This window comes from Cyphomyrmex costatus, unplaced genomic scaffold, assembly GCF_001594065.2.
Source record: "Cyphomyrmex costatus isolate MS0001 unplaced genomic scaffold, Ccosl1.0 scaffold505, whole genome shotgun sequence".
Lineage (NCBI taxonomy): Eukaryota > Metazoa > Arthropoda > Insecta > Hymenoptera > Formicidae > Cyphomyrmex > Cyphomyrmex costatus.
In genome coordinates, this window is record NW_017279311.1 from 668714 (window position 1) to 690284 (window position 21571).

Genomic DNA, 21571 nt, shown 5'->3' on the forward strand with positions numbered 1-21571 from the left:
ATATAATTATTTAGACTAGATACTATTGCTTATTAATTAATCATAATAACTTCGATTAAATTTCGATTAACTTAATCGACAAATTTTATTTAATATTATTTTGCTAATGGATAAAACTGAATTATTTTTATTGTTTAACAAAAGAAGTGGAAATTAAGTACGTGAAACATAAGTTGTTACACTTTGTTGTAATATATGAGTGCATGCAAATACAAATAAGAAAATTTATTTTATAAATACTTTTAAATATTTATTTTTTGAACATGCGTATACAAGGCGTAATTAATAATCATTTTACATTGTCACGTAAAGTAAAAAAGATTAAAAGTAGCATGCTTAAAGTATCATATGATTTAAGAACGAAAAAAATGACAAAATATTATAATTCCGAGAAAAAATATTTTACATATAATTCTGTATAATTATATAAAATAATATAATTTATATAATTATATATAAAAATGACATTTTATATATATATTTTATGTATATTTTAATATTTTATAAGTATGTACAAAACAAAATAAATCTGCATCAGTGGATAATCACTCATGATATATCAGTGCCAAGTATGCCAGTATGCCACTGGTAATCAATGAATAAAATATGGAATTTCTAACCTATCTAACTTTTATTTTGTGTAACTAATCTTATTTTAGTGCATAAATTCAATTAATATAGTATTAGAAGATTGAAAATTAACATGTAAATATCAATAATTTATAGGATATAATGCTCAAACCTTCTTTCTTTTTTAATTAAACTTCACTGATTATCCAGTGCCAGATATGTCATACTGGGTAATCAGAGAAAAGTGGCATACTTGACACTGATATCAGTGATTATCCACTGATTCAGATTTAGAGAGTATATGTCTATATGATATATAAAATTTTTCCATGGATTTTAAAAATGTTGCCGTTTTATGCCTTAATTGTTAAATGCCATTTTTGTCAAAACTGTAAAATAATAGCTAAATTTAGACAACGCATTCGTATTCACATAAAAAATACGTTAAGAAGGATCAGAAAAAGAAATATTAGCAAATTTTGTATGTATTTCCTTTGCGTCATCTATTATTTTTTTACAGTTTTCTAATGCACTCGAAAATCTTGTGACCGTTTCTTTAGATGATTTTATGAACTCGTATTTCTCCAACTCCTTCTGCTTTTCAGGATGGTTATTGTAGTAATTAACGATGAAAGTGTAAGCGTCAAGGCTATTCTGCATATACTCTATCTCTTGATGTATATCGAAAGTTACGATCTTATTGTACAATGCTCCTAAATTGTTATAAGCACACAATGCTATATACAGTTCATCGTCAGAGAAGGATTCAACTCCGCTTTCGGACTTGCTCATCTCTAAAGAATTCAAGTACGACTGATAGTGCTTTATACTACTTTTCGCTCGACTCTCGATTTTTGACATGAGCCAGTTTTGGTGGAGTCTCGGCTGGAATACTTGCAAACGCATTTCCATCAAGTTCACCATCGTCAAATATGCTTCTGCGAGGTCGATCCAAATTCGCCTACAAATGATTTGGTTATCTCGCGGACATAATCTACTGTTAATTACTTCCTCCAGAATTTCTACGCGCCGTTCGTGCATTTTTATCCGTTTGTCTTCGCATTCGAAAGACCCCAAGTAATCGTAGGCTCGAGAGACGAGTAAAGTAATACTGGCGTAATCTGACGGATGCTTTTCGAAAGTGTAATGTAGCTTTGCGTTGTTCAACAATTCCTTTACGTTCCAGAACAATACTTTGGCAGAGTTAAAATCCAATAAATATTTATCTGTAAATTTACTTGAAACAATCTTTAATTCTGATTCTAATTGTAAGCCTTCAATTCTTGGATCCTTCATTGTCTCAGTTCGGAAATCCTCGTACATTTCGTTAAAAGCTATTATAAGATTTGAATCCTGATCTTTTTCATTTTGTTCTTCTTTTGTCATTAACAATCTCTTCCGGGACGAACACAAAAGAGTAATACCGTACTTTGCCCAAAATTTAGCGATACTCGCTGCTGCTTCATTATAATGTTCGTATTCTACAGTAAAATTCTCAATTGTTTTCGTAGCGTGTTTTTCTCTCAAAGTTTTTAAGTATTTCCTCAATATATAGGATGTTACAGCTAGATGATACCTCGCTTGTGAAAATTGGTTTTCTTCTATGAAATGAAAAGATATTTTCGCAACAGTTACAGCCCAATCGGCATAATTTTTCATTATTTTTTTGTTCGTCATGTTATCTTCACATAATTCCTTGCTCTGTGTATCTTCGCGAGTACACGCAGGTTTATAGACTAAGTTACGACAGATCTTTGCTAAAGAATATAAAATCGATATGTGAAGCTTGTCGAGAATATTTTTAGCGCACCAATCTACTTGCATCTCCTTGATACCGATAATGGGTGTCACAATAGGATCCAATTCAACCTTTGTAAACTTAATGTACAAATTTTCTGCTTGTATTAAAAAAGTTTTAGCGACATCATATAAATCTTGTTGCTCATAAATTAGACCCAATTCTTTACAAACGCTTATAGCCGGTATAATGCCTTTAGACGTCAGTTCGTCATCTTCCAACAATTCATTGCATTTGTGGTAACATTCCATGGCGAATGTTATATCTTTTTTTTCAACATGTAATATACCTGCGTTTAAATAAAGTATCGCGGTCAATACATTGCGAGGGATATCCTCTTTGTTGTTATATGCCGTATCAAATTTTGATAGTAACTTCTGCAATAGAACGTCCTTAGCTTCTTTCTTGTACCTTGGATTGCTCTGTGCCACGCGCTCCCAATAATTTTTCTGAATCTTACGGTGTCGTTTCACTGTTCTTATCCAACAGATTCTTATTTCGTCGCTTCTATTGTGAAAATAACGCAACGTTAATATACTTTCAGCAATAAATGCAATATATAAATAGACATTTGTTACTACACACTACACGCGCGCGCGCGTGTGTGTGTGCCAAAGTCGGAATGTTAACTCATTTTGTCAGTAAAAAATATACACTTACTCTAAAGTTATCATTTTAACTGTGATACCACCCACACACACACACACACACACACACACACACACACACACACACACCCTTCACGTTAGAAATATATTATAGATTTATTAGAGATATTCAGGAGATTCTATAAAATACAATTCTATAAATTTATAAAATTATAATTTCATAAATTTATAGACTTATAAAATATATACATGTACTTTTGTTAAATTAAAAATAATTGTGTAGCTTCAAAAATAAATCAAATGTAACTAAAATGTTAATGTTATATTAACAACCACATGGAGGCTTATTAGTAGGCATTTTATTTGTATGTTATTGTAATTTATGTATAATTATAATAATTATATAAATAACATACAGAGTAATTTGTATAAAATAACTGATTTAATTTTTAGCGAAATTTGTAAGTTTATGAAAAATTTACCAAAATGTTCAACGCAAAGAAAGGAAGGAAGCATTATATAGTGAAACAATTATTTTATGAGTACAGGCGTGTTAGAGAAATTTCAAAATTTTTTTTAAATAAAATTATATGTGTGCAAATTTCTTTACGCAATTTGATTCTTCTAATTACCTGTACATAAAAGGTAGAAGTATCAAAAAACTAATAGTTTACGAAATATATTATACTTTATTCTAACACATATTGACATAAAATGTTAAATAACTCCTAAATTATATTGTTTTTTTTATATGTCTACCTGACGCTTTTATATGCAGAATAATTAGAGGAATCATACTGTGTAACAAAATTTATATTAGGTCTACAAGTTTGCTCCCGCCGTTTTCATATAAATAGTTTTATACCTGTAAAAACGGCGGAAGCAAACTTGTAGACCTCTAATATAATTTTATATAAAAAAATGAAGTTGACCTCGAAATGTCTCCAACGCCTTCATTTACAAATCTACATATAAAATAATTGTTTCCAATATATATGTATTTCTTCTTTGAATACTAAACATTGGTAGAAACTACTTTTTTATATACTTCCAAAATTTGCTAATAATGAAATCAATCACTCTATACAAATTATCCTATACAATTTATTATAGAATTTAGTAAAAATTATATTATTAAAAGTATACATACGCCATTTTTTAATATTCCGATTTTTAATTAAAAAAATTATTAAAAACGAGTCTGATGCGTTCGATTTTCTTCCTTTCTCTTCAATTTGCTTTTATTATTCTTTCTATTTAAAGATTATTGTGTCATAATCGTAATCCTGATTTAATTTTAAACCATCCAACTTGGGAATGACTGTTTTCCTTTTAGAAGGCAGTTGTGTCAATTGTCTATCTTTGTTACTCATTAAATGCTAAGAAAGGTAGAATAATGTTGGTGTTGACAGTGTCTCACATAAAAGGATTATCAAGGAGAGCAACCGATACGTTTGTTGAAATTTGAATCCTCTCGTCACATTTGACTTTGCTGTATTGTCACACCAGCAGCGAAGTAAATACCTTATTCTGTAGCCGCAGTTGATTGGCTCTCGATTCCATACCTTCTATTAGATCTCGTCAATCGCAACGTTCGCTCACGTCACGTTTAGAGTTCCTATAGAAAACTGAAAGAAACCTCTAATCGTATGTAGGTGGAGATTCAAATACATCGAGGGATTGTATAAGAGATAATTTTTTGCAAACAATACTTTTTAATAATTAAAGATTTCATACTAGGATAAAATGAGATCTTCAGTAGGTTATACTATAAAAATGTATGTAAAATTTAATTTAATTCTATAACAAATATATATTATAAAATTATATGTAAATATACATGTTTTATAATAGAATTGTACAGAAATTCGAATTAACATATTGACCTATTGCAGTAATCTTCAAAATTCTATTACATTATTCAAAAGTATAGATTTCTTTCTTTCCGGAATCCTTTATATCAACTGAGGTTTTATGATATTTTACATCACTTATGTACTTGCGTGGTGAGTGCTGGAACTATATATTAGAGTTATTGCGTTTCAAGACCGACAATTGTTCGAGAGACACGCAGTTTTTAAAGACTACACATATTATAGTATATATATTCACGCGAAATTATATATAAAGTAACTAAGTTAGATTGTTATAGGCTTCGTATTCGTATTAGTTATGTTGTTACATTAAATGGTTTTTAATTGTATATTGATAAATCAAATATACCCATCTGAAAAGTATGAAATAAATTTTTACGATATAGTACAATATATTATAATATAGCACTTATAATATAATCTAGCATCAGTCGTTACAGTTTAAAATCTCAAATTAGTCATATATTAACTACCATAAATTCTATTTAGTTCAACCAAAATGCATTTAACTATATACGTTGACATCAAACTGTAATCAAACCATTTTGTCATGCATTAGGGAGAATGGAAAGTCAATTATGAACTATATACCTGTATTAAAATCATCAGCCAGGACAAAACTGCATCGTATAACTGAAAAAAGTATGCTTTTATTACGGTTAATGAAAATATTTGTGTTAAAATGAAAACAGTTAACGTCAAAGAAGACTTTAAATATGTAAAATGAAAATGAACTATATGTAAATCATTAAATTAGAAATTATTTAGAAATGATAATGTTATTTAGATATTTACGTATCTAATTTGCGTAAAACGTGTTTCTTCTATTATTATGTACTTTATGTTACATATGCTAATATACTTATATTCAATGTAAAATATACCTGACGAACGAAGTTATATCCAAAGTGGAAATTTCCCATGCTAAATTTTACATCTCCTTGTTTTATTTGTAATATAAATTGAAAAATCTAATTGAAATAAATAATTAACCAAATGTTAATTATGCATTGTCATTTATGACAGTTTAGACACCCTCTTAAATACTATTAAATGGATTTGTAAAAATTAAGACATTATTATAAAACATCAATTGGTCATGTACGAAATAAATAATCCTCAATATTATTTTTAAATGGACCACCTAGTCCTAGTACAAAAATAATTAACCTTAACTATGTGAAATAATTGCATATTTTAAACTAATCGCAAATCACAATTATAGTTTAAATCGAATTCTACAAATATATTTTACTTTACACATTTCGTACTTTTCTTTATTGTTTCATTGATTATAACAATTATGATTTTTTACAAGCACGTCTACCTACAATTATGCCTTATAGCACGCTAAACTAAACAATGTACACACAAATGTGAAAAAATCAAGCTATTTTTTAAATTTTAAAGTAAACAGAGTTTATATTATTATATACATCTATTAAATAGTAAACTAAATTTGAGTCATAATTAATATCTTTCCATGAGTTAAATTATATTCAATTCAATGGCTTTCATTTAAGTTAATCACAAAAAATCAGTAGCCATCTACAGAAATGATTTAAAATAATTCAAATTGGATATAACATCAACATTATGAATTTAATCGTGTTATTTTATATTTTATTTAAGATATCTGTACATATATTAACCTTAATTGCAAAAGTTTTACAAAATATTTTTAATTTTATAAGCCACAAAATGCTTAAGATTTTTTTGTAGGACATTGATAGTATAAATTTAAAGTATTCGCTTTTAACATATGAAATAAAAAACTATTTATAAAACTTTTTAACCTTTATATTCTTATATACTATTAGTATTATTATTACTTATATAGTATTAGTATAATACAATTGCTGTTTTATATTATTCCAATTTCTTGCATAATTATTCGATATGATTTATGAAGGTATCCTTCTTCTGTGTGCGGTAATAAATTTACGCACATAGAATAGTTAAAATTTTATTAAAACTTTGTTGTAATAATTTACCTGTTCACGTTCTTCTTCATCGAGATTATTGGACACTTTGTAAAGAATTGCTACTGTCTCGTTTATCTGAAATTGTTTTATGCAATAAGAAAGTCTGTAGTAAAATTAGAAATCCAGTGAATAAGATTATATCATTTGGAAAAAAAACTTCGACCTATATATGTAACTTCCTTCATGTAAAATTGTTATTTGCGTTTATTTTTCTTGTTATAAATAATTAGTAATGTTTTAATTCTACTTTACCTCATAGTAAATAGTTTGACATATGTCATTTAATGTGAGAAATAATATGCTATGCAGAATGAATTCAAAACAGTCTTCTAAAATAAATATACTGTTTTCTAATGTCCAAAGTAGTTTCTTGTCTACTCTAAATGAATTAGCTACATTGATACTGAATACCAAAGCTATTGCAAAGTACCATAGCATTTGAAGTATCATTTGTACTTTTAATATTTTGTTTAGTTTGTTTGCTATAAGGCATAGTTGTAAGTGGATGTGCCTGTAAAAAATCGTAATTGTCATAATCAATGAAACAATAAAGAAAAGTACGAGATGTATAAAGTAAAATATATTTATAGCGTAGAATTCGATTTAAATTATAATTGTAATTTGCGATTAATTTTAAATATGCAATTATTTCACACAGTTAAAGTTAATTATTTTTATATGCACTTGGACTAGGTGGTCCATTTAAATTGAAAACCTTGAATTAAACATAGAATATTATTTTGGATGATACTAAGAAATATTTAATTTGAAAATGGAACGATTTTCAAGGGGTCGTATTTTAATTACGTTAGTTTTTTTCTTCTAGGTGATGGCACAATGTAAGTATAAATGTTATTAACACTTTTTTAAATGTAATTATATTTTTTTACTAAATATACGACTCTTGTAGTTATTCTGTACATAAAAATTAAGATAGAGACATCAAAAAATTAATAGTTTAAGAGTTTTATGTCGATCAATATGTGCCCTAAGAAAGTATTTAAAATAACTCTACTTTAATACTATTATAAAATAATTTGCAATGCAGTGTAATATATTACCTTACTTTTTTATGTTACACCTTAATATTTCTACAACGTGTCCCGCGAAATTTCTCCAATTTCGCACAGAAAGGTAAATAGAATCGAAATAAATACAAAAGTTTCATACTGTTTAGTGATTTTGCAATATTATTACAAATATTAATTTTTGAAATTATACTAATGAGAGCGCGTTTGAAAAAAACGCTTCACAAGGTATAGTCCGGTCCATTTTTTCAAACATAGGCTGCATTGGCAACGCGTTAGCGGGGCAAAAAATATAAAACAAAAAAAAATTAGAATAGAAAATTCTTTAATAATGTAATTCCTGATTTTCTCTATAACGAGGCGTTTGATTAAATTTTTATCGAACGTATCTGTTAGGACGGCTTATCTGACGTTGCGGTACTGTGATACTGGTGTATCTGCAGGGATCACTCGTACTATACATAGAAGCATAAGGAAAAGCAATGCGCTGGTTTTTCTATTAAAAAGGATTTGCGTTAGCCTTTATTCGGTCGCTCGAATCGTTCTTACTCAACGTCGGTAATGTTTATTTTAGCCTTTTTATCGAAGATGCATATGGATGCAGCTGAAAATATGATTTTGACTACGAGTTATTGCTTGTCTATTATAGATTGATCTTTCGATTGCATTTTTAAGCATCTAAACTGACGATTTTTTCGTTAAATGCCGCTAAGCGATCATATAGCATTATATATATCTATGTGAGATAAATGAAATCAAGGAGCTGCAGGTGCATCTGCCCCACCCGATTAGCGTAACGTTTGCATTTAATATTGGTTTTGATTAGGTATACGGCGTTAATTACTCGCATTGCGCTCGTCGTTTGATTTTTCAACCTTTGACGGTTCGTGGAGCATATTTTATACTGTATTGTACTGTAATTAGCAGCAAATATGGTAGTTGCGCGATACAATGCGTGCTCTCGTAAGTGACGGACGGGGCGCGTGTGTGTAGGCGCGTCGGACGTTACAGTAACCATCTATTTGGTGTCTCTATCTACAAAACGTGACCAAAGTTCGTCTCCCCTTCGACGGTTGCACGTTCAAAAAACACACATCTTTGTATCATTCATATTTTTCTAAATATTATGAAGTTTAAAATGAGGATGTTTGCATATACATATATGCATGCGCATTTGTGTAACAGAAATTCTTTTAAAAAATTACATCATAATCCACATAGATTGCTTGCGATACGTAGCTCCTGTTATACGTTCTCGAACTAAAATGGATTTGATTTGCTTTCTATATCTGTAATCTGCATTGTTTTTGAAAAGATCGGAATAAAATACGTGTAAACGATCATTGACTTGATGAAATCTGGAGCATGTGTATCTGAATTAAAGGAAAGAGGTTTAGTTATGCCTTTCAGTAAAATTAAAATACGTGCATTATACATATACGTGTATTTTGCGTTAATAAACAATAAATGTCAAACTAAATTAGAATTTTGATATTTGCTTTATATGTTCTTTTACATTTTACATTTGTCACTTATAACAAAATAAATTATTATTTTTTCATTTTGGTTAGCTTATAATGTATATTATCTTTACAATTGCAATGCTTATACCGATAAAATTTTTTTTTAATTATACAAATAATCTTAAAATATTTAAATGATTTTAAAAAGATCTTTAAATGTTCACATTATAAACATTTTGTTTCACAATGTCGATAAAGAATAGCTTACTAATTGTAAGTGAATGATTTGCATTTATACTAACCCAAGAACAGTTCCGCAAATAACCGCACTTGAGATATTTACGTATGTTGAATATTTAGACGTAACTATTTTATAAATGACTTCAACATTTACGTAAGCATGAAAATGATAAAACCAACAAAGTGTAAATGCTATATTAGAACAAACATATATAATACATCCGATTATTATTCGAATTATCCAGTTACGCAGCCTTTGATATTCATTTGGAGCATTGAGTGCTTCTAATGTGTCGTTTACTACGGCGAGTTTATGTAAACATATTTTCAATTCCTTTAAAAAATTATATTGATTGATTATGCGACATAAAATAGAAGGTATCACAATTTTATACTTGAATAAACACATATTATTATTTTAATGTATACAGAAAATATGATAGATAAAGAGTTCTTATATATAAAATCTTATTAGTATTTTAAACATAAGATATAAATAAGTTATTTTATAAACTAATTTAAGAACGTATAAATATAAATATAAATCTTAATTTTACGAAACATATTTTGTCTAGAATTATTTACGTTTCAACATTGAATTTTGTGCCAATTTTGCTCATAGAAAGCGCATGATGACTGAAGTAATTTAGAGATATGTATCTTAATAAAGTGGACTTCAAGCAATGGTAATAGATCGAAAGGCAGTCAAACTCGTTTAATTACGTTGAATAATGCACTTTATTTAATTATCACAATTCTCAAGATTAATGATTTCACTTCTCACGGACGCAAGACCAAGCTATACACCTACTTACTAACATTTATGTGAAATCAGCGATAAAATCTCCGAAACGTGCGAAGCGTAAAGCTTTAAAATTCTCAGAATAATTTACAAATCTATTGGATAGCACGATCTTCTGGTTGAATCTCGACACACGTAGATCGAATGTTAAAAAGCGACTGTTTCCACAAATCTTGCTTGAACTTTACGGTAAAAATACTTTCTCGAAATATGCTTCTCGTTTGACCGATATAAGATAGTGTCTCTAGATGGGAAGAATCTGCACTCATTCCCTGGACTCGATCATAGAAAGAGGAAGCGTTGAAGTCTTGCAGACAGCGAAAATTTTTCCATCGCTCTAAATTTAACTTCGACAAAGTTTGTCTATTTGTTATGATCGTAATTATATCCATGGCCTTATTATTAAGTCTACGTGCTAATTTTGAAGGGATATGGTCAAATCGAGAAACATCTAACGTTCTAACGGATCGGTGAATTTATTAAAGTCGCAATTGAAGGATATTGACAAATATAGAACATAGATATAAATAAAAATCGCATAAATCTCTAATTTTATGAAATCGGTTGAGAACAGAGTTCTTCATTTGAACTGTGTGCATTAACATATAAAGACAAAATCACGAATAATATATACTTCTTAATATTAGATTCGTGCAAAAATAGTGTTGGTTTTATACTTTTCCGATTTGATTAAAATGACAACTATTCACTGATAAAAAAATGATCGTTAATTGAGTAGTTTCTGTGCAATCCCTTGAGTGATTTTTAATAGATCCGCTTCAATAATTATCTTCAATGTCATTGTCATTGTTAACTACAGACCATCCCCGACTCTTTTCATTTCCGAGACTGTCACCTCCGTTACGAAATTTTTGAAACTGTCGCTATACTGTCCGTACATTTGTAGTTTCCTAGCCGAAGTTTTATTAATACTATCTATATATCTAAATTCTATTATTTTATAACCTAGTTTAAATTTGTATGTAAAATAGTCGGAATTACTTATTTTTTATACTTACTAATAATATGACAATATCTTTATCACAAATAGTTAATATTGAAAACAAAATTATACTAGCACAATTAATAAAGCAATATCTGCGTTTGAAAATGATGATATATAATCACAATCAAATGTACCCTGATTGTAGAATATAAGGACACCACAGTTTAAAATAGTAAAAATCGACTTTACTTTTGCACCAACCTAATAGTTTAGAAGATATAATATATATACAACAATAAATAATAATATAAACATTAAAATTGATTTTTGTAAAAACATTTTATAAATTAATATTTGTCCATAATAAAAAATTAATAATAGCCCATCCAAGTTTCAACCAATTATACGCTCAAACAAAAGTTAAGAAATATTAAAAAATCAAGTAATATTTGGAAAAAATATTTTAGAAATTGTACCTTACAACGATATAAGCTGATAAGAGTACTTAAAATGGCGACCAAGTCAGAGTTGTCCGAAAAAAATACTCTCATATGCTTCAATTTTTGGTTGTATACATTACTGCTCCATACGATCAAGGCATACAAGCAAAAGAAATACGGCCTGGGTTGTCCAAGAGGATATTCAAACCAAACCAAACAGCAGAACGAACTAATGATAAATAATGGTGCCAATGCTGACTGCAGCGTTTTCGTCATTGTTTTCGGATTGTCGACTAGTAATTTGAATTAATTCTTGCCGCACGAGACACTAACGTGTTTTAAACTTTATATAACACACAATTTCGAAAGTAGTTCGTGCAGATCCTTTAAAAACTTTACGAGAATTACTCTGTATAAAAGTGCTTATATTCAAGAATAAAGTGTATAAACTAACAAATATATTGAACGACAAAATAAACGCAAAGATGATCTAGATTAAATTGTTTTATTCTAGTGGAATTTTTATTTGTATGTATTATTAAAGAGTAACGATTATAAACGTAAGTATCCTTGTATTATTATGACTTTATAGTAGGTTCCAAGATATTTAATGGGTACTTTTTATTTATGACACGATGTGTTGACTCGAATTGAATTTGATAACTCCGATAAAGTGTTTCATGTAGTGTTACATCCGTGTCGTGTGGAGGACGCGCCGGACGCAGGGTGGGATCATATGTTATCTAAGATCTAAATTATTTATCATGATAAGCAATCAACTTTCACTGAATCGTTACATTATTAAATCAATTGATTATCTCACCATTAGTCACGAGTTGTTACACCCGTGTTCGCGAAGAGGACGCGCCGGACGCGGGGTGGAAAATGTTGGATTTCATTTTTGCCGGAAATGGTCTAGGAATGTGTTGGTTTAAGAAATAGTTAGAGGCTCATTTGTTATATATTTTTGACTCCCTTTTGGGATTGGAGAGATCCGATCAAAAAAAGAGGAGCGACTGTGGGCCGAGCGGGAACACCTACTCCTCCCTAATTGGTCGTCTTCATTGGGGGAATTAGAATATTACTTAAATAAAATGAGATCAAAATAAGGATATCAGATATATAGTATATATATTTATATATGTACATATTTTATATATGTACATATGTAGCTAAGCGTACATAATGAAATATCCGATATTTCTACGACTCAGTAGTCATTGGAACTAAATTATTTGTTTTGATTAACGATCCGCTGCGTGAGTAAAGAAAAAAGAAGGGCATGGCGGAATGTAAATTAGCCAGAATACGGCTCGGTACTCTGGGTAAGAATTTAATGAATAAACAAAAAAAAAAGAGGAACGCGTAAGCTTATATGAGCAGGTGTGAAAAGCAATGGTTTATTTATTTATTATATTTTTATCAATAAATGGATTTTTTTTATTAATATTAGCTTAGTGAACTTCCCGGTACGGAACTCCAGAGGGAGGAATAGAAAGAGCGAGAGAACGCCCATCATAGTGAGGGCGCACCCAAGATGTTGAGTACCTCCGTGTGTGCCACGGCAGAAGAGGGAAAGCACCAATTCACTACACTCTTCAACGTTACACTCGCGAACGCTGGGGTCTTAACTCTAAAAGAGAGAGAGAGAGAGAGAGAGAGAGAGAGAGAGAAAGAAAAAAGGAGAAAAATAAAGTTGTGGAATGAGAGGAAAAGATGATATACACACACAAAAATGAATAAAGGAAAAAAAAAGAGAAGTGATTCATTAACGTTTTATTTTAGTACTAATTTTATTTCAATATTATCTTTGAACAAGCGAAAGAACCGCCAAAATTACGTGATATTCTTCGCAATATATTAGAATAAATTAAAGATTTTAACGAATTTATTAGCTCGTAGCCCTGTTTCTATTTATTAGTTTTAAATGTATTGAGTCCTTTTAAAAATGTGTTTTAATATTGTTCATATTTTTAAATATCATATAAACATTTTGTGAATATATCTACTTTGTATAAGCGTTATTAAAAAACATTATTAAAATATATGTAGACCAAATGTTTCACATAATATTTATATAAATATAAATAAATATGTATTTTTATTAAATATTTTTTACTAAGATTATAATGTTTTATTAAGTATTTTTAGAGTATTTACTATAATAATGAAAAATCACACACAATATTAAAAATAATTTTATTTACTATATAATTTTATTGTTATTGAATTTTAAATAATTAAGTAATATTGTAGAAATAGAAGAAAGAAACATATCATTATGTGACTTTTAAAATTTACTTATTTTAATTACATAATTTTGTTATGTAATTTTGTGACATGATTTTTTTGAGTAGGAATTGCTGCTATGTAGTAAATTTCAAAGTATGGATTATTGATCTTAGAGAGAGAAAAAAATATTTATACAACAGTCGTATAAATATATATGATCAGTTTTATTAAATCTAAATATTTTTTTCTCTCTCTAAGATCAATAATCCATATTTTGAAATTTACTACATAACAGTGATTCCTACTAAAAAAATCTATCCTAATCTTAATCTTTCCTATCCTAATCTTTCTTATTTGCTGAAACTGTTTATTTCTTCGACGTAAAATGCATAAATACTTTTTCATTTGGACGTAAAATGAGAGAACCGCCCATCTTGATCGTGTTGACTGTTTTCACACTTTTCACTCTCCACTTCCTGAGAATTGCAGTCAAAATGATTTTTATTTCGAGTAGAGCGAATTTTTGTCCTAGACAGTTTCTCGGTCCAGCGCTGAACGGAACATAAGCATATGGATTTCTATTCTTCGAATTTTCTGGAAGGAAGCGATCCGGATCGAATTTCGATGGGTCCGACCAAACCGCTGGGTTTTGATGTGCAAATGCGATCGCTAATAGAACTGAGGTACCTTTCGGAAGTGTATAATTATCTAAAATAGAAAAAATAAATTAATATGGACAGTAAATTTGTTTACATAAAACATTGTCTGTGACTATAAACGATTTTTTATGATCTAAAACTTAAATTTCTATGTGAAATTATTATAATGTTACACATCATCGATCTTTAAACATACTGCACTTGCTTAATTTTTAAGTAAATTGTATGTATGAATATTATTTCGTAATTCTTTTAATTGTTTTACGTTATAACATTTAATTATTTTATAAATTATACAAACATTGATAAATTCTTTAAACATTTTTTTAATTAGCAAACAAATTACCTATTTTTACATCTTCTACTAATTTCCTTAAGATTAAAGGTACACTTGGGAACATTCGAAGTGTCTCTTTTATAACTCTCTCGAGATACTTTAATTGCGACAGTTCTTTTGTATTGGCTAGTACCTCTGAATCTCCGAAAATTTCCTCGAGTTCTTCGTGAACTTTTTCCTGATGCTCGAGATTATTGCCCAAGAGAAACAATGCCCAGCTTATGGCAACCGAACTTGTATCTTGTCCCTATTATATTATCATTTTATATTATTATTTTATATGTATTCTATATAATACTTACACAGGTATGTTGCCAAACTGATAAGAGAAAATTTTGTATTAAAAATTAGAAATGTTTAATTCTAACATCTTACCGCAAACATAAACGTATCTACTTGCGCTCTCAATTCATCATCAGTCAAAGGAGTGTTGTCTTTCTCGATTTGATCTAATAATAAGTCTAAAAACGCTTTTCTCTTTCGCTTACCTGATACAATAAATTTTATTAGATAGGGAATATTTAAAAAAGAAAAATATACGTATGATGTATGGTACGTAATTAAAATTTATAATCGTACCAATATTAAATTCACCATCTTCATTTATGAGTTTTGTATTTTGTGACTGTCGCTCAAGCTTCCTCTCATTTATCACCTAGAATTTTTCATGTTAACTAGAATTATTCATGTAAACATGAAATTTTTTTTAAATAAATGTAAAAAAAAATTAATTTAGATACACACACACACACACACACACATTGTTTTAAATCTCTTTAAATATATATATATATATATACATATGATATTATTAGAGTCCCTATAGTATACCTTTTTTCCAAATTCATGTAATATATTAAGCCTTGATTTAAACTGTTTCCCTGCAGGTGATAAATAGTATATCCAATCGATCCAATACCACGGTTGAATTATTCGATTAATTATTAACACGGTGACTCTGAAATACAACTGAAGTTCAACGTACGTAAATTACATATGTAATTAATCATTAAAGTTTACTGTTAATTCTTGATTCTATATTCAGTAATGAATTATTAATTACACAGGCCCACCAAAAAATTGTTATTTTTTGTGCGATGAATGCTACTACGATATTCCCATGTATTTTTTCCCGCTGAAACCGAATCCGTAACCCGTTTGACCTCTACACGTCAGGATTTTTTTTAATCTCAAAAAAACGGTAATAGTACCGATTAAAGTTATGATCGGATCATAACTTTAAAACTATAATTGTTAATAACTTTCTAACGAAAAGGACGAGCGACGGCTAAAACCTGTTGGAGGTTACTCAGGGTCATGACCTTGACAACATATGTCAAGGTCAAGGTCATTGGGGGAAGGTTCCCTAATCGGTACTCTTACCGTTTTTTTCAGATTAAAAAAAAATCCTGACGTGTAGGGGTTAAACGGGTTACGGATTCGGTTTCAGCGGGAAAATTATGTCAAGGTCAAGGTCATTGGGGGAAGGTTCCCTAATCGGTACTCTTACCGTTTTTTTGAGATTAAAAAAAAATCCTGACGTGTAGGGGTTAAACGGGTTACGGATTCGGTTTCAGCGGGAAAAAATACATGGGAATATCATAGTAGCATTCATCGCACAAAAAATAACAATTTTTTTGTGGGCCTGTGTTATTTTACTGATAATAATACTATACGAAATTTAGAAACTGACTGATGTAATGCTGATGTATATTTGGTTACAACTTCTTGAGCATGTACATTAACACCCATTGCCGTTTCTGCAAAATAATAACTAATAATTAACATGTTCCTTTGTTTACTATCCATAGAATGATTGATAAAATTTACAGCATAAAACGCACTGTGTCAACAAACATTTTTTAATAAAAAAAAACGTTACAATTAAATATTGTATATTAATTAAAAAATGTACTACATATTTTACCGCAGATAATATCAAGAGTAGCATTGGTTATAAAAGGAAAAATATCAATGGCTTTCCCTGGATTATCTTCTATTTTTCTTTCAAGACACTTTATGAGGATCTCTGTTTTTTCAAAAAAAACCTCAGCAAATTGTTCTAATATACTGAAATGGAACGTTGGCCCGATGAGTTTTCTATTATTAAACCATTGTTTACCTGAAACAATATTAAAATATAATTGTACTTATATAGTAAAAATATCGCAAAACATAATTAGTTCAAGAAAACGTAATTTTGTTAAAGGTTTAATTTTTGAAGCATTAGAGATATCTTATGTTTACCCTGTTCGAATATAATCAATAAAATCATTTCTCTGAATTTGTTGCGTTTTCTCTAAAAAAAAAAACAATAAAAATCAGAAGAATAATTGAATAATTCCTATCAAATTCCTATCAGAATCCATTGCGAGAAATATTAAAACATACCCAGGATGATAAAACAATTTATTGTGCTACTTATAACGATTTCTGTTTAAAAATAAATAATATAACTCGCAGGTTACACATGATATCGTATATGCTAAATATACATATTTGGAGCCAACTTCAAATATGTATAACAAACTTTTTGATAACATACTAAGCGTATAGCTACTACAACGCCAGTTACCTTTTTATTTGATCCAACTAATACAATTTTATTTATATATTTTACAATTATATTTAGCTCTCGAGATGAACTTTAAGAATATGTGCAATGAGAAATAAGGGGTTCCATTTAAAAAATTAAAGGTGATTTTCACGTGACCTTCAGAGGATTATCCAAGGTCAAATCGATGGCACCATCTTATGTCCCTCTTCGAGTCAAACAATTTTTGTCTGAAACATTTTTGTCTACTGTGTTTAGTTTTCGAGATATTTGGCTGGATCATTTAAAATGGGACACCCTGTATATTTTTGCAATGGACAGGAACAGATTAAAGGATGTTTTACCTTTTTATAGCTTATCTATAATAAGTATTTTCATACCACACACACACACACACGCACGCACGCACGCACTCATATGACATACACTAATGTTTATTATATTTAAAAAACTCTCTCTCTCTCTCTAAGGGATTTATTTTATTTATTTAAGAATACTTTTATATATTTAAAAATAATAATAAACAAGAAGAAGGAAGCCAATAATGGTCAAAGCAGGATCACAGTGCTTATTATATAAAATAGTAAATACACATAATTATAATAAGCACTGTGATCCAGCTTTGACCGTTATTGGCTTCCTTCTTCTTGTTTATTATTGTTTATCAATTGTACGGTCCTAAAAAGATTCCAGTATTATTTAAAAATACTTGACTAAGATTACAATATTAAGCTCAAGTTAATGGGAAAAAATATATTTTTCGTACTAGGGCGCGTAAAATGATAGTTTTACTCCCGCATTTGCGGGAGTAAAATGCGATTTTACACCCCGGAGAATTGTAAATAAATAACACCCAATTACTCCCCACTCAGCAAAACAATCCATGAACCTCATTCCCCACCTTCATAGCTCCCTAGTACGAAAAATTTTGTTTGCGACTCGGGAGTAAGGTTTTCACACCCGCGTGTGTTCGACCGTACACTCGGGCTGGCTTCGCCAGCCCTCGTGCCGTCGAACACCCTCCGGGTGTAAAAATCACTTTTACTCCCTAGTCACAAAAATAACTATACTGTATTATAATATTATATAAAATTAAAATTAAAATTGTATATAGATATTTTTTAAATATATAAGAACTGTCTGTTTCACAGATTATATCTTTGTGAATATCAATATTCATGTTTCATAAACATTGCAGGTCGTTTCATCAGAATAAGTAAGGTACCTGAGCCGAATAAAGCCCAGTACAAAATAAGGCCCACGTTTGAAATTACCGCTTATAAATGCACTTTATGTCTAAATTATATGCTTAAAAGATATGTCATAGGGCCGATAAAAAGATGTCTAGAAAAACAGAACTGGCAACAACACGGTTTTTTTAGTATAATGTGAACTTTGTGACGAAGTGGATGTTTGTGTCGTTTTTATAAAAATCCGCTGCAATAAATCGAAAGTATTTGAAAAAGTTTATTAAATATACGTTATTTTGTAATTTATTATAATATACTATAATATTATTCAACTTTCTAATCAGTAAAGCCAGAAACACATAGAAAAACGTAAGGCCGTAAGACGTAATCAGTATGGAAATCGTAACATTGGATTTGCTACCGGCCTTACGGTCTCTACTGTGATTGGCCAATTCGCTTACTGATTACGTTTTACGGCCTTACGTTTTTCTATGTGCCATGGGCTTAAAAATAATAAATATATATACCAATTTTTTAGAATAAATATATATTGTTTAGGAACGACACACTCATCAAATAAGGCCCATTAAAATGGTCCCTGGGCCTTATAAGATGTTCCTACCATATACTCCTATGGTTCCCGCTCGGCTGAGCTTGATACAAATTTTGTCAACGAAAAGGTACCAAATTTAATATAATATTTGTTATACTAAAACTAAATTATAATTAGCAAATATATTATGAAATATGCTGATAAAACAGAACATATTGTCGCACAATCCATGCAAAGCTTCCTGGTAGGTTTTCGAACATATTAAGTTATGTAAGGTTATATCATTCAGCTTTGCACGATTTTGTGTACTTGAGTGCGTTTCATTTTACGCTTACAGTGCTTGTAAGCATCTCTTTTCCTTGTTTTATATTTGATAGAAACAAGGATAAACTGATGCATGCATCGCGTCGATGTGTTTACATGGTATCGATATCGATTTGATATTCGCTTTCTCAATGGTATCACGAGTTATGTATCTGGAGACACGGTAGTATCTCGGCGCTAAGCCAGGGACTTACATCACAAGATACAGATTTTCAATGCTGTTAATATTTTCAAGTTAAAATTTATTGAGTTAAAGTTACCTAAAGTAAGAAAATGTCAAAGACGATTACCAAAAAATATTTGTTATTTAAAAAAATGTTTTTTTTTTTAAATAACGTTTATTTTTCATTGATTTGTTATTTGGGCTTTATTAAATACATATGCATGTAATAAAGTCCAAAATCAAATTTAAAAAAAACAAATTTCTTCCTTATTTAAAAATCTTTATCATGAAAAATGTATACATTTTTTGTTAGTTATTAGAATAAAGATTTTATTATTACAAAGTTTATTTTAATATCCCTCTATAAATAAAATTTAAAAAAAATAAAATTAATTAGGTGGGCCTTATTCGGCTCAGGTACCTTAGTCTAATAAGTATCGTGATATTCCATAAGTATATTGATATTCCAAAAATGGATATAGACACGGAAATAACTTGCGAAACACATAACTAATTCTCTATAGAAAACCATGAGTTCCAGTAATTAAGAGCGAATGAGAGTGCAGTTGGTCCGCACATTAATAAGAAGTGGATTTGTTTAAATTACTCCTTTTTATTCCAAATAAAAAAAAATAATAAACTTTAGTTTCTCTATAGAAAGTATCGATGGAAGCTTCAAAAGCATTATTTTTAAGATATATTAATATATATGTAATATGATTTTCTCCTTATCTGCCGAATAATATCTCTTTAAAGACATAATAAAATTTTTAACACAAATATTATGAAATTTATTCATAATGTTTTGAATTTGTGAAATTATAAAGTGTCAATTTTTCTTGATTATTTTAATAAAATCATTAAAGTTCGAATACCTGTGTCAGTAATAAGGTCAAAAAAAAAATAAGAAAACGATTGCGAATGCATTATTGCTCGTCTACATAGTTTGATCTACTTGTATAAAACATACTTTATATCGGGTCTTGAAAGAGTGTCCGCTGGCAGAAGTTAGACCATAGCAAATAAGCTGTAAATTATTTTGAGTAAAACTCTAAATGTAAAAAGATATGTAATAAGATTTTGTTTTGCGTTTACCTGTAGATGTTACAAGTCCGTTGCCCAACCAAGGTTTCGCCATTTTATAAAAGTCTCCTTTTGTGATATTTACGGTAGCAAAAATAAGCTGTAAATGTTTAAAAAAGACGTAATCTAACGTAATCTTCAGAAATAAGATGCAACGTATCCTTTACTGTATAATACTTCAGTACTTATTTATGCACGTCTGTGAAGCTTGGCCCCTCATTGTCAAAATTTTGAAAAAATAAGCAGAGTTCTGGTTGCCCCCCGAAGAGTTCTAGAGTTCTCTATCAAATTTAGGAAGAGTTCTATTGATTAAAGCAGCGAAAACCCCATTTGAAATTCCGGGGGGCCAACTTCACGATTCTGCAACTTTGAAGAGCTATAACTTCTAAACCGTTCATTTTAGCACGTTGGTCTATAGAGGACCCCCCCAAAGAGTTCTAACGATTATTCTTAATAATCATTGCGCTAAAACCGCAAACAAAGGAGTTATAGCTCGTTGAACTTTTGTAAAAATATCAAAATCTGAAACTTTAAGGTCCCAGAACTTTTCAGGTATTGATTTTACAGCAACAGTTATTAAGGATTAACGTTAGAACTTTTCGGGGGGCTAACAGAACTCTCGAGAAAATAATGAATTTCTAAAATTTTTTTCCGAAAAATTTAGTAAAAAAAATTATTTTTTTTTCATGGAAATTCGGTAATCTGATAGGAGTTCTAGTAAC

The 21571-nt window shown here is 29.4% G+C and overlaps 2 protein-coding genes across 2 annotated transcripts in view; both read right to left on the minus strand.

Moving 5' to 3' along the window:
• Positions 1–1014: 1014 nt before the first annotated feature.
• Positions 1015–12030, minus strand: LOC108778629 (KIF1-binding protein). The gene is made up of 4 exons (XM_018545851.1): positions 11791–12030; positions 7266–7346; positions 6845–6910; positions 1015–2790 (listed from the first exon to the last, which is right to left on the minus strand). Exons 1-4 carry the CDS (start codon positions 12028–12030, stop codon positions 1015–1017), a joined length of 2163 nt encoding a protein of 720 aa, XP_018401353.1.
• A 2323-nt stretch (positions 12031–14353) lies between these two features.
• The window catches only part of LOC108778637 (cytochrome P450 4C1), an 8720-nt gene continuing 1502 nt past the window's right edge, over positions 14354–21571 (minus strand). The window contains exons 3-10 of the mRNA XM_018545862.1: positions 20862–20949; positions 16910–17104; positions 16676–16742; positions 15814–15940; positions 15562–15637; positions 15358–15470; positions 14992–15229; positions 14354–14694 (exon numbers count right to left, since the gene is read on the minus strand). Coding sequence (XP_018401364.1) covers positions 14354–14694; positions 14992–15229; positions 15358–15470; positions 15562–15637; positions 15814–15940; positions 16676–16742; positions 16910–17104; positions 20862–20949 — 1245 coding nt within the window. The remainder of the gene's footprint in view (positions 14695–14991; positions 15230–15357; positions 15471–15561; positions 15638–15813; positions 15941–16675; positions 16743–16909; positions 17105–20861; positions 20950–21571) is intronic.

Excerpts from the sequence above, each read along its gene's own strand:
- LOC108778629 (XM_018545851.1), bottom strand. The coding sequence starts at position 12,030 with ATGACGAAAACGCTGCAGTCAGCATTGGCACCATTATTTATCATTAGT. Across the intron at positions 7,347-11,790 it reads TCAGCTTATATCGTTGTAAG|GCACATCCACTTACAACTAT; the intron begins GTACAATTTCTA and ends GATTTTTTACAG. Across the intron at positions 2,791-6,844 it reads ATGAAGAAGAACGTGAACAG|AGCAATCCAAGGTACAAGAA; the intron begins GTAAATTATTAC and ends CGCGTGGCACAG.